At 40.7% G+C, this 14,870-nt stretch overlaps 1 protein-coding gene across 1 annotated transcript in view; it reads left to right on the forward strand.

The window, feature by feature from the left end:
- pard3aa (par-3 family cell polarity regulator alpha, a) overlaps positions 1-14,870 on the forward strand; it is a 782,893-nt gene that overhangs the window by 471,545 nt on the left and 296,478 nt on the right. The window contains exons 9-10 of the mRNA XM_048606721.1: positions 306-316; positions 12,796-12,935. Of these exons, the coding sequence (XP_048462678.1) occupies positions 306-316; positions 12,796-12,935 (151 nt within the window). The remainder of the gene's footprint in view (positions 1-305; positions 317-12,795; positions 12,936-14,870) is intronic.

The following is a 14,870-nucleotide window of genomic DNA, read 5'->3' on the forward strand; positions in this document are numbered from 1 at the left end:
TCATCCAGCTGTACGCCTGGTTATCTCACTGGCTGGGTTGACCGATTTCTAACCTGAAGGATATTCATGAACCAATTCAGTTTTTACTTAAACCCAGCGCCTGTTGAGTTCTTGAGAGTGCAAACAGTCCTTAGTTTAACAATTCACCTTTGGAACTGAATTAGCCTATCTGACTTCTTACTGCCATCCTGGAATGGGACTTGAAGCCATCAGCACCTGACTGCGGCAAAGTGCTGTCAAACATGGAATTGTGAAAGCGATGAGCATGAAGCTGAATAGTACCAACACATTCATTGATCTTGCAGAGCAAATAGAGGTTTGTTAGATGAAGGTCCAGGATTAAATGCCTGGTTTTTGTTGAGTTAGCTCAAATTGGTTCCAGTAGCAATTCGAGTAGTGTTACCATTGCCCTTGACATGATCGGGTATGGAGGGGAAAAAAGATAGTTGAGATCTTGACTCTTGGTGGCTCTCCAGTGATCCTTCGCCTCCTGCAAAGGTATTGGGCTGCAGTGACCTCAAGACTGAAGAGGTCACTGACATTTGCCTGAGACACACTCGTAGTGCATAACTTTCACAAATTCCTGATGGGGAACCCGTGCCGTGAGCTAGCAGGAAGTGATGCTTTCAGAAAGATAGCATTCGTGAACAAAAATCAATGTGCAAAATAAAATAAGAATACAAATTGTATTTGGTTGCCAGTTGTTAACCTGTAAACAAGCTGTTCAGGTGGAGATTTAACAAGGTTAATCTTCCACTTCACATATTTTAAAATGTATCCTTGGCACTTTAGAAAAGTATATGAATGTTGCATGCTACAATGAGGTTTACAAATCATTGTAAAAATTCTGCTTGACCTCACTTTCCTGTTTTTGCTAAGCTGATTAAGCCATTCAATAGTTTAGTGCCATGACAAGAACCGTGCAGCTCAAGATATTCCTGAAAGGCATGGTACCAAAACGTCAGTGGTAGCTCCTACCATCATAAATGCTCAAGACATTTGGAAACACTGCTACTATTTCCCCATCAATGATCTCCAGAAAACTAAGGTTACAATGTTGTTTCATTTAGCCAAAATATAAAAAAAAGATAATACGTGAGGTTATGATGTGTTTTGGAAGGGAGTTTGCATGGTGGATTGTCGAATTGTCAAGAAACTGAAGGCATAGTGGTGTGAAGGGGCAAAGGGTGTTATGAAGAAGAAAGATGCTAGAGGCAGAGAGATGGAGATTTTGCAGAGCTGCAGGAAGTTACAGGTGCAAGGGTTGTTAAGGCCATGAAGTCATTTCAACATGAGGTGACGATTTTATGCTGTAGTGTTGCGGTGAAGTTGGGGCATAGGGAGTCAGGAACTATAAGCAACATTAACGGTAAGGACAATCATTGAAACGCAGTGGGTGCAGGATAGGATATGACCTCTTTTCCTTGTGTTAGTACTTCCTAAAATTATGTAAGGTAATGTTAGCTCTTAAGTGAACTAATTTGAGCTAGCTCATGATCCCTGTTTTGGTTTGAGGCATGGTGATTTATTATAATTATCATGTTTTTGTTCCCGAACACTTTATTGTATTATTTGTAATTGTTGTGGATACTAAAAGCCTTTCGTAATGGAGAGAAATGTATGCCTCTGTTTACATAATTTGTGCTGTTGGAAGGATCTAACTCCTTGTACATTAACTCGGGTTCCCAGTCATTCTCCCCCACCCTGCTCCTACATCCTATGACTGATCTTGTCTGTTAGTTACAAAACTATCATTTTTTTTCCTGATTATTCCACTGATCAGTTTCCTTTTGATCACATTACATGGGTGTATGCAAACTCAAATCTTATTGCGTGCAGTAGCTGTCTTGTTACATCTTGATCTCTCGGCCTTTGGCAAGGAAAGCTTCGTGCAATTATCCAAAAACATAACTTAGTTTCTTTCTCACATCTAACTACCAAGTAGCACTGTAGTTATTCCAGCCTGAGTCATTCTTCATTACAAAACAAACCTTATAAATAAGTGTGTTTCTACAGTGGCTTTTATCAGAATGTTTCAGCGCTTCAGAATATGAGATTATTTTTGAAGAAAATGGGCAGGGATTTTGGATAACTCTGTCATCTCTAACTAATAGAATTTCTACATTTCCCCAATAGTAAGGCTGCCTCTAAGAAGCTTGGTAATCTTCTTTACCACAATCATGCAATGCTGAAATCAAGACTGATTGGACTGCATTCCACATTAAAGTATTCTCTCCTGCAGATTCAGGGAAGATAGTTACCTCCAGGTCTGTCTTTGTAAAACCTCCAAGCTTTATAAAATTTGAGCTGGTTGTCATTGGATTACTATTTAATGATGTACTTTGTCTTCTCTCATATTATTTTGAACCTTCATGTTGTGTAGACTATGGGTTGGCCTGTCACCTTTCCTTATCCCAAAAAAGAGCTGTTTTCTACATGACGTGGAAATGCTTGAGATTAGTTAGTGATATGTGGTTAATAAATTACATTTCAAAGCATTGATGTGACATAGTTTAACGAGCATGAAAAGAATAGTAGGAGTCTAATTGAAGTGTTTGCTTTTGTTAGTCTTTTCCTTATCTTAACCCCAACAGCCCAACACTCATGTCCCCACTCTCCCCAACCCCCCCACCTCAACACAACATAACCCCGACCGCAAGCCCTTCCCACTCCATACACACATGTGCATGCACGCCCCCCTGACACCCACGCACACCACTTCCTCCTACTGTCAGGATTGACACTACACAGCACTTGTATTTCACTCAAAGGCTGCGAGATGTTTGGACTTCTCTTTCACAAATGGCAATTGATGTCAAATGAGTTGTAACCTTTAAGTTGGAGATTGATAGATTTTTGTTATCAGATGTATTGAGGGATGTGAACTTGGGTTACCAATCAGCCATAACCTCTTTAATTGGCTGAATATATGTCCAGTGACTCATTGTCACCGACTAGAAATGTTAACTGTTTTTTTTTTACCACAGATGCTGCCAGACCTGCTGAGTTTCTCCAGCAATTTCTGTTTCTGTTTCAGATCTCCATCATCTCCAGTTTTTTTGTTAGATTTTAGTATTCCATCACACTCCTGACTTGTGCTGTCTATAGGATTCCTAACCTCTGACCTGTCCTTATAGTTACAATAGTCCAGTTCAGTTTCTGATCATTGGTAACCTCCACGATGTTGATAGTGTGGCATTCAGTGTTAGTAATCCATTGAATATCAAGGGGTGATGGTTAGGTTCCCTGTTGTTGGAGATGATCATTTTGTGTCACTTATGTAGCCCAAATGTTACTTGCTACCTGTCAGCCCAAGTCTGGATGTTGCTCAGGTCTTGTTGCATTCGGATATGGACTGCATCAGTATCTGAAGAGTAATGAATAGTTCTGAACGTTTTGCAATCGTCAGCGAACATCTCCATTTCTGACCTTATGATGGAGAGAAGGTTATTATTTGAGCAGCTGAAGATGTTTGGGCCTGGACAGTACCATGAAGATCTTCTGCAGAGATGTCCTGAAGCTGAGTTGTCTGACCTCCAACAGCCACAATCATTTTTCTTCTTACAAGATATGACTCAACAGTGGAGATCTTTCCCGCTGATTCCCATTGACTCCAATTTTGTTTGAGCTGTTTGGTGCCACACTTATAAAATGCAGCATTTATGTCAAGGTCAGTCATTCTCCCCTCCCCCCTGGATTTGAGCCAATTTCTTCATGTTTTGCCCAAGGCGTTAAAGAAGTCCACATCTGAGTGGCCCTGGTGGAACCCAAACTGGGCATCACTGAGCAGGTTATTGCTGAGCAGGTGCAGCTTGATAGCGCTGTTGATGACACCTTCCATCACTTTACTGATGATTGAGAGTAGACTGATGGGACGATAATTATTTTGTTGGATTTGTCCTGCGTTTTGTATGCAGAACTTACCTGGACAGCTTCTACATTGTTGGATATTTGCAAGTATTTTAATTTTACAGGAACAGCTTGACTAGGAGCACAGTATGTTCTGTAGCACATGATTACAGCACTGCTGCCGAAATGTTGTCAGGTCCCATAGCTTTTTTTCTATATCCTGTGTCTCTGCTATTTCCTGAGATTATGTGGAATGAGTCGAATTGGCTGAAGACTGGCACATATGGTGCTGGGGACTTCGGGAGGGGGAAGAGCAATGGGGTTATGCTGAACTTACATAATTCATTATTGACACATTTGCTTGAGTATTGCAGGCAATTCTGGCTGCCGTACTTCAGGAAAGATGCGTACACAATTTGGGTGAGTGCGGACAGTTTATGACTGTGGTTCCAGTGTTGAGGAACTTCAGCTATGAAAATAAATTTGAGGCTTTGGGATTCCTTTCCTGGAAAGGGGAGGGCTTGAGAGAAATTTGATCAGAATTTTCAAAATCCTGAGGAGCCTGGACAGGGTAGATAAAGACAAACTGTTTCCAATTGTAAAATGATTGAGAATGAGGGGGCACAGATATAAAGCATTTTGCAAGAGAAGCAATGTGAGAAATAAATCTTGTCCATGCGGTGAATTGTTAGGGTCTGGAATGTGCTTCCTGGGAGTATGGTTGGAGGCATGTTCAACTGAGGCATTCAGGAGGGCATTGGATGGTTATTTGAATGGTTACAATGTACATGGTTAGAGGGGAGAAAGCAGGAAAATGGCAGCAAGCCTTCCTTGCTATGTTAGCTCTGTGATCCTGAATGTATAAAAATGTAATCCAACAATATTTTTTCCTTTCCTTTCCTTTCCTATTGCAAGGAAAACAAAATCTCTCAAGTCTTTACCTGATTGTGGTTAGAATAATGAACTTGGTTATGTGTACAGTAGTTGACGTGAATAGCACTCAATAGTTTTAGGAGTAACTTTTAAATATGTAAGGGGAGAAATAAATGGGAGGTGGTGCTTGATGGGGTTAGATGAAGTAAGTGAGGAGGGAATGATTTTGTGTGCAGCATGGACATTAGTATTTGTCAGGTGGGTCAAGTATCCTGTTTTTATTTTATTCGAGGTAAATGCTAGAGGTAGAATCAAATTGCCATGTGTCTCAGGTTCACTAAACTTAAGTTTACGTTGAGGTAGTCCTGTGCTATACATGCTACCTGAGGAGAGGGTGCAGAACTGTATAAAATTAACAATAAAAGAAGGAGAGTATGACAAGAACACTGGTTTCTAAAACTAGTTGAAAAAAAATTGCAAGTACCAAAACCATTGCTGATATGAGCTAACAAACATGGAAAATATGACAAGCAACAGTGTGTCAGTGGGTCTTGTGGCATAATTGTAGTGGCCCTATGTCTGAGCCAGGAGACCCAGGTTCAAGTCTCACCTGCTCCAGAGGTGTGTAACAATATCTCTGAACAGGTTGATTAGGAAAAAATGTCTGGAGAGTGTAATAAAACATTTACGCAATTGGATTAAAGTTAGTTTTACGTTAGTTTAGGAATAAATAAGAAGAAATGTTGTTATTTATATCCTCCAACTCTTTTCCCTCGCTCTGCACGCCATTTCTCTCCTTGACCAATCTGAGATTAAATCAGTTTGTTCTCAACATTACTGTCCTATTTGATTGTTTGAGTGTTGAACTATGTACTTGTGCCACCATAGTGCTACTTGTTTAGACCTTGCAACATCACTTTTTAACTCACCTGTTGAAACCTACCTTTGTAATCCGATGCACTCCTGTCTTGTCTCCAATGTTCTGCCCTTTATAAACCTAAGATCATCCAAACGCCTGCTGTCTGTGTCTTAACTTACGCAAAGTCCTGTTCACCTATCACTGACCTATACAACCACTGGTCAAGCAGTGACTTGATTCTAAAATTCTAAATCTTGATTTCAAATCCCTTCATGGTCTTTACTGTCCTTTTTTTTTGTAATTACCTCTGGACCAACAACCTTTTGAGATATCTGAACTCATGTAATTCTGGCATTTTGTGTATCCCCAATTTTAATCAATGTGCAAACTTTGGCTGTGCCTTCAGGTGTCTTGGCCCTCCCTGAACTTCCCTGCCTTTCTACCTCCGTTTCTTCCTTTGAAACACTTCTTAAAACCTATCTATTGACCAAAGTTTGGGTCATTTGACCTTTTGTGGCAAAATTTGATTTGAGAGTGATCCTGTGAAAAGCAATTTCCTCTCCATTTTCTCTTCCCCAAGGAGAACAATCCCAGCTTCTTCAGTTTATCACAGGATCACAAAATTGTTATGGTGCTGAAGGAGGCCATATGGCCTTTTGTGTCTGCACTGACTCTTCAAATGAGCATCCTTACTGAGTGCCAATTTCCTGGTTTTTTTTTCCCCCTTCCACACACTTGCCCTCTATTTCTAGCCAAGTAATCATTCTGTACTGTCTGGAATGCCTCAGTTGAACATGCCTCCATCATGTTTCCAGGCAATGCACTCCATATCCTAACTACTCGCCGTGTGAGAAAGGTTCTTTCCCTCACATCCGCCTTGTTTCTTTTGCACATCACTTTCAACCTTTGCCCTCTCATTCTTGTTGCTTTTATGAAAGGGAACAGGTTCTCCCTGTCTGCTTTATGCAGCCTGCTCATAATTTTGAAAACCTCTGTCAAATTTCTCTCAACCTTATTCTCTCGATGAACAACAGATCAAATTTCTTCAATCGAACCTCTAACTGAAATTTCTCTTTCCTGGTAGAATTTTCCAGGTCACTTCTGTACTCTAATCTCCAATGCAGCCACATTTTTCCAAGAATGTGGCCCGCTCGGATGTACAGAATAAACCAGCTCAGATCTAGCAACTGCTTCCATGCAGCAGATATTTAGGAATACCGCCATCTGCAAGCTCCCCTCCGAGCCACCCACTGCCCTGACGTGGAAATACATCTCGCTACCTTCACTGTTGCTGGGCCAAAATCCTGGAATTCCTTCCCTAAGGAATTCCCAATTCAGTATCACCACCTCGCTCTTGTACACTGGGTCCCAATGAATAAAGCTACTGACTGTATGCTTTATAACTGCTCTTTCTACATGTCCTGCTACCTTCAAAGATCTGTGCACATAGACACCCAAGTCTCTCTGCTCTTGCACTCCTTTTAGAATTGTATCCTGTTTTATGTTATCTTTCAGTGTTCTTCCTATGAAAGTGCATCATCTCATTTCTCTTCATTGAATCACATCTTACACCTATCCATTCACTCTCCAGTTTGTCAGTGTCTTTTTGGAGTTCCACACTGACCCACTTCAGTTATATTTCTTCTAAGCTTCGTGTTGTCTGAAAACTTCAAAATTGCCTCCTGTACACCAGTATCTAGACAGTTACCATACATCAGGAAAAGCAAGAGTCCCAATACCAACCCTTGGGGAACTTCACTACAAACCCTTTAAAAATGCCCGTTGACCATTAGTGTCTGTTTCACATCACTCCGCCAATTTTCAAATCAACATTACTACTGTCCCCTTTATACCATGACCTGTACCTTTGCTCTCTCATCTGTGGTGTGGCAAAGTACCAAATACCTGGAAATCCATCTTTACGGTATCAACAAAGTTACCCTCAATGAGCCTTTTTGTTACTTGGTTAAAAACTCCTGCATGTTAATTAAACATCATTTCCCCATTACAAATTCATGCTGACATTTCCAAATGTAACCACCTTTTTTCACGTGACTGATGATTGTCTCCTGAATCATTGTTTCGAGATACTTCCCCACCAAGTTAAACTAACTGGGATTATCCTTACAAACAGTATTGAACAATGTTATAGAGATAACAAGGTGTCGAGCTGGATGAACACAGCAGGCCAAGTGGAGCAGGAAAGCTGATGTTTCGGGTCCAGGGCCGAAACGTCAGCCTTCCTGCTCCTCTGATGCTGCTTGGCCTGCTGTGTTCATCCAGCTGTACACCTTGTTGTCTCAGATTCTGCAGCATCTGCAGTTCCTACTATCTCTTGAACAAAGTTATAATGTTTACAATTCTCCCTTCTGGCATTGCCCCTGAATCCAGGGAAGACTGAAAGATGAGATAACTGAGGTTTCTTGTTTTTAAATTCATTTATGGGATGTAGGTGTTACTGGCATTTACTGCCCATCCCTAGTTGCCCTTGAGAAGTTGGTGGTGAACCTTCTTGAACCACTGCAGTCCACATGCTGTAGCTTGACCCACAATGCCCTTAGGGAGGGATTTCCACGATTTTGACCCAGTGACAGCGAAGGTATAGAGAGATACATTGCCAAGTCGGGATGGTAGGTGGCTTGACGGGGCACTTGCAGATGGTGGTATTCCTAAGTATCTGCTGCACTTGTCCTAGATGGAAGCAGTTTCATCTCTGGAAACATTTTCATAAATGTTATCACATCCTCTCCAAAGCCTTCACATCCTTTCTTAAGTCCAGTGCGAGAACTGGGCGTAATGTTTGCAGTATTTCATGTGAACAGTTACTGTGTTGGCCTTAACTCATTGACTCAAAGTGTGTAGTGAACCACTTAAGTCTTCAGTGCATAATTCCTAGGCCAGCATTTTGCATCCAATACTGAGGAAATGGTAGATATAATATTCTCTTTTAGTTAAACCAAACGGCTGTCTGACCCCTTCGATGGGCAGAGAACAGCCACTGCACTGTTCCAAGAAAAGTTAAAGGGCGTTCTCCTGACATCCTAGCTAATAATTACACCTCAGTTAACACTTAAGACGGACGGTTGAACCACTTATTCTGTTGCTGCTTGTGGGAGCTTGCTGTGTACAAGTGGATTGACACATCAAGCATTATTTTTGCCCCATCCACCATGTCTATCACCAACTTAACTAAATTTTGCTAGGTTTGTTCTTCATGACCTACCTTTCCGCAATCCATGTTGGGTACTCTAGCCATAGGCCTAAATATAAATAGAGGTGAATAGGATTCATTGCATACCTTTCTTAAAGAGCTGACATAAGCAAAATGGGCCAATGGCCTCCTGGGCTGTATCGCTAATATTAAATCATTTCAGTTTTAATTAAAAACACCAACATCTGGATTGTCATGTATTTAATTACCTTGTAATTATCTGGTTTGGTTTCCTTTCTGGTTTTGAAATGAACATTGTATTAATCATTCGCCAGTCCTCTGGCTCATAGTCACTCTCAGTGCAAGCATGAAATATTACTTATAGGATCTTCATCTTTTATCAGCTTTCCCTCAGGATGCACTTAGGACATATTTAATATCAAGGTAACTAATGACTATACGTTGCTGTCGTAGAACCTTTAGATATGCTCCACAAAAAGCTAGTAACTTCTGTACATGAAAGAAGTTACAAAGTTCTGTTTGTCCATTACTCCTCTGCTCACTGACCAACAATGACATTTGGCCTAACAACCCCTCTGGTTAGCATTTTCTTAGCTTAAAATGGACCCAACTCTCTATTGCCGTCACCTCTTTCTTATCTAGTGCTACAACTGTCAGATCTCTTCTGCAGTTGTTGCCTTTTGTACAAAAGCAACTTCAATTTCTGAGCAAAAAATACTGAAAGAACTGTGCATGCTGGAAATCAGAGAAAAACAAAGAGTTTTGAAGAAGTTCTGAAGAAGGGTCACTAGACCCAAAACATTAACTCTGATTTCTCTCCACAGATGCTGCCAGACCTGCTGGGTCTGTTCAGCAATTTTATTTGCCTTCCTGACTTTAATTTGGAGGTGAAAATGCCTTCAGCTGTTTCAGCCCCAATCTCTGAACTTGTTCAGTAAGTGTCTTTACCTTTCCAACACTTGGTTTTTCTTTGAGCTAATCCTTAAATCCTACCTCTGATCCTGTTTTGACTTTCCAACACTCACTTTTCCTTTGAGATGCTTCTTAAACCTGTATATAATCCTTTTTGTGGATTGCGGAAAGGTACATATAATATTTTCTAATGTAGCCCACTGTCTGGTAACTAACATTCCTGTGACAACATTCAATCTTGTGCTGATCAGTGCAAGTAACATTCAGACCAGACAAGGACCATCTTAAACAAGAGAAAAATCTAATTTTCTCCCCTTGGCATTTCGCAGCATTGCCATTGCTGGTTCCTCAGCACCAATATCATAACATCAGCAGAGACCAGAAATTTAACTGGCCCAACTATATTCGTTCAAGAGTAAGTCAGAGGCTGACAATTTTGAGTAATTCTCTTCCTCCTTCAGTGGTTGTCCATCATCTGCAAGACATAAGCCAGGAATACTCTGCACTTGCCTGGATGAATGCAGCTCCAACAATACTCTGAAAGCTCAACCATTCATTGACACCCCATCATCTGCCTCCAACAATGATGCAAAGTGGCAAGAGTGAGTGCTGTGTACAAAATGCACTTTAGCAACTCACCATGGCTCCCTCGACAGCAGCTGTCACCTAAAAAGCCAAGATCATCAGATGTATGGGAACACCACTGCCTCCAAGTTCTTCAAATGACACACCATCCTGATTTGGAACTATATCACCTTTCCTTCACCGTGATTGGGTCAAAACCTTAAAATTCCCCTCCTCAGTGAAAATGCACCTGTGCCACATGAATTACAGCAGTCAAACAGGCAGCTCACTGCTGCTGCCTTAAGTGCAGTTGAAGAATAAATTCTGGCTTAGTCAGCAATGCCCAAATCCCATGACTAAATAAATTAGTAAAATGAAATAAGAATGTTTGTCATGTTATGGGTACTATAGAAATTCAGTTTGTTCATGAATTAAGATGGAAGGGTTTGCAGAAATCTTCTGCTCCCTATTTGCATTGACCTGCTCTACTCCAACAATGTTGTTGTCTGTAACCTCAACAACATTATCCACTGCGCAGTTACAGTCTGTATTCCCTCTGCTAGCATCATGGTTCTTGCTTAATCTGTAATGGAGACCAGGTGCTACTAGAAGCTGTGTTGCTGCTGTTTGTTAAATTTCACCCAGGATCCCTAAATGGACAAGGGGCATGCATTGCATCTACAAGGTCTGAATTGAATCCAGAGTTGTATTTTTGACTCAATTATTTAGAGTATGAAAAGAACATTCAACTGGCTGAAATACTGTCCATTTACTTTGTAGTTTATACTTGAATGGAAAATAATGCACATTGCAGTACCTTGCTAATACACCACCTATCCACCATGAACCTCCTTGTCAAATGATAATGGCTTTATTTCCTTGTAGAAAAGACCACACTGAACTCGGTTTTTAATTTTTGTGATGGAATCTCACTCTTTGTGGGGTTTGGGTTTCTCATTGGTATTTCATAGAAGCAATCATCTTTTCAGAAATTTGTGTATTTATTCTAATTATTGAATAAGGTCACTAATCCGTTTGTGTCAACATGAGAGGTTTACCTGCCATGATGCAAGGTAATTGACATTCATTTGTCTTATGGAAAGGTCAGCTTGTGAACTTTTTAGTTGGCAGATCTTCTGAGGTGTGCAGAAGCATTTGGTGTTTTCAAATTTGTGTTTATAATGCTAGCCACATACTTAAAGATAGAATGAAAGTAGTGGGAAATTTTTGTTGAGTTTGTAGCCTATTGATACTCGATCACTTTGGGCTAGTATACGTGCCAAGGCCATTGGATGGTTGACATAGAGCGTTTATCGCTTTCCCTATCCATCACTTATCTAATGGTCAAAATCACTCAGTTTTCATTTTATTTTCCCTTTACTCCCACCCTGAAATTTAACTGCTTATTTACCTCACCATTCAAAAAATCTGCAGGTTTTGGTAAAATGCATTCATTACTTCATCTTCAGTTTTAGTTCATTTACCATAGTAGTGGCCAACTTCTGGACTTTTCCTTTCTTAACAAAGAGTTCTTCGGTTGTTAGACCCTTATCTCCTCTCATCGACCTGTTGTGTGTAGTAAATCTTAGCGAAAACCGGCAATATACCCTCAACATATGGCCATTGGTGCCGGTAACAAGGACACTATATCCTGTTTAAAAACCAAAAGAACTGCGGATGCTGTAAATCAGGAACAAAAACAAAGTTGCTGGAAAAGTTCAGCAGGCCTGGCAGCATCTGTGAAGGAAGGGTCACTGGACCCGAAACGTTCACTTTGTTTTTTCCCTTCATAGATGCTGCCAGACCTGCTGAGCTTTTCCAACAACTTTGTTTTTGTCCCTATATCATGTTTGTTCGGATATTATTCGTGGTCTGTGAAAATAAAAGTCACCATTTCCTAGTGAATCATAGGGTCACTCTGTCATTGGAAAGAGATGACCAGAGGTAAGTTTAACCTGAGGGGTCACTGCGCCTCAGATGAGGAGTGATGTTAAGAAGCTATGGTCTTCATGGTGACCTCAACAGGTATGAGAATTGAACCCACATTGATCAGCCTGATGGAGTGATTGACGTTAAACCAGATAATTGGTATTTCAATCTTTGTCAGGGTGTGAACTGTGGTCAAAGACGTGTTAAGTAGTAGTGCCTTTTTCCTGATCCAACTGCATTAAAATGACTGATAACTTGCATCTTTGTTGACATTTGTACAGAATGTACAAGATTGCTGGCATCTTATTGCAATGTAACCAGGCTGTCATGTTAGTGTCTTAAAGTCTGACAGTAAAAGGGAACTACTTGACATTTGGACAAGAACAAACAATCCCATAAAACCACAAGATCCAAACGTTCCTACATATACTTCCCACTCATTGTGAAACTTTACTTAGAATTCTGCTTTAGAACCAATAATATGTTGCACTTTCCCATCAGACTGCACAATTCAAGGAATTGTAGATGTTTGTTTTTGGCAATGAAGGTTTTATTTGTCCATCCTGTACTGATAACTTTATTTAAATAAGCATTCCACTTAAACGTGAAGTTAACATTCCCGTCTCTATGCATACAGGTCCTGAAGGTCTTGGGTTTAGCATAACATCAAGAGATGTTCCTGTTGGTGGCTCAGCACCAATCTATGTGAAAAACATTCTTCCAAAAGGTGCAGCTATCCAAGATGGCAGACTGAAGGCAGGAGACCGGCTTCTAGAGGTGAGTGGACTTTTTTTACACTCTCACATGTGGGATGTTGGTTTCTCTGGCTGGGCCAGCATTTATTTACCGTCGCTAGTTGCCCTTGAGAAGGTTGTGGTGAGCTGCATTCTTGAACCATTGCAGTCCATTTGGTGTAGGTTGACCAACAACGCTGTAAGGGAGGGTGTTCTAGGACTTTGACCTTTTTCCCTTTTTAAAATTGTGCTCACAGATGTCTTGCTTTTGAAGATGAATGTGTACTTGGAGAGCATCAAGCATGCTTATCATTCTGTAGGTGGAGCTAATGCACTGAAATAGCATGTCCAGAACTCAATAATGGAATTCGAGTGTGTTTCGCCTGAAATGCTTGCTGCATTATCATACCAGCTTTGCATTTAGCAGCAGTGGCTTTGTATTATATGATTGAAGGTTGCCATTATTGTGTGCTTGTGTACCAGCAGATGTTTCTTTTATGAAAAAATTGATATTTTTGTTCTTCATTTTTGCTGTAATTAAGTTTTAAATTTGTATTGCTTGTAAAAAGATTTGTGCTTTGAAATGAAACATAACCTCATTTTACTGCAGGCTACAGGATAAAAGATATCAAATGACGGCAAATTTGAAAAGAAATGAACTTTTGTTTCAAAATTATTTAGCAATGGGAAGAAGCTACTGGACTAGGAGCTTTCAACTTGTGTATAATTAACAGCACTTTTGGTGCTGGTCACTGGAGGAAAATATGCAGTGATGGCAGTACACATTACAGTTATATTATACAGCCGTCTAATGAAAATGATCTCATCAGGGGTAGCTATTACCCTGCAAAGGTGGCTTTGATGCACCCTGGTTCAACATCAGGCTTGCATGCTAAGCAAATGTCTTGGGTCCTATTTATCAAATTGCCAATAAAGCCAATTTCTTATAACATATTGCACAGCCCTAAGGCTGTCCCTTTTGGATCTGAAAAGTGCTCAGTATATTTCAGTAAGGTATTTCAAAAATTGGACCGATGTTGAATCGAGGTGAACCTGCAAAGCAGTGATATTTGCTACTAACAGACTGCTGCCATCAGTATGGTGTTGAAATTCATATACCAATGTGATGCCAACTCTGCAAGCCATATAAAATCATAGAATCCATTCAGTGCAGAAGCAGGCCATTTGGCCCAACAAGTCCACACCAACCCTCCAAAGAGCATTCCACCGAGACACTCACCCTCACCCTATCCCTGTAACCCTGAATTTCTCATGGCTAATCCACCTAATTAGTACATCCCTGGACACTATGGGAAGTTTAGCCTGGCCAATCTACCTAATCTATGGACTGTGGGAGGAAAAGCGGAGCACCCGGACAAAACGTGCGCAGACAAGGGGAGAATGTGCACACTCCACACAGACAGTCACCGGAGGGTGGAATCAAACCCGGGTCCCTGGCGCTGTGAGGCTGCAGTGTTAACAGCAGAGCCACTGTGCTGCCTCATATGTCCAAAGCACTGGCGGACCAGATCAAACAACATATCCTTTGAGCTGTTCTCAACAGACAAGGCACTAACCATATCTACCTAGTTATTTCAAAAAAATACTTGCAACACAGTGCCCAACATGAGATGTAATTCCATGATTGGTCTACATTTGATGGATAATCTTGAATGTGAAGAATCATTCTGTCAAACAATTTTGGATTGTCAGTCGCGCACACAGTGTGGCACACTTGCATGTACTGCGAGCTATTTATATTAATAAGCAGGGTCCTGTTCCTTGCAGACGGAAAGAACATACATGTAAATGCCTTTTTCAACTTAACAAAATAGGTGACAGCCATTCACTGATTCATTTCTGAGGACAATGCCTTGACTTTTTGGAACCAACCTGCCTGGTTTTAAACCTAAACAAAACCAGGCCAACTATTGATCATTATTGGATAAATGTTCTCCATGGCAACACATGTACCAAC

Source organism: Rhincodon typus, chromosome 2 (genome assembly GCF_021869965.1).
Source record: "Rhincodon typus isolate 14 chromosome 2, sRhiTyp1.1, whole genome shotgun sequence".
Lineage (NCBI taxonomy): Eukaryota > Metazoa > Chordata > Chondrichthyes > Orectolobiformes > Rhincodontidae > Rhincodon > Rhincodon typus.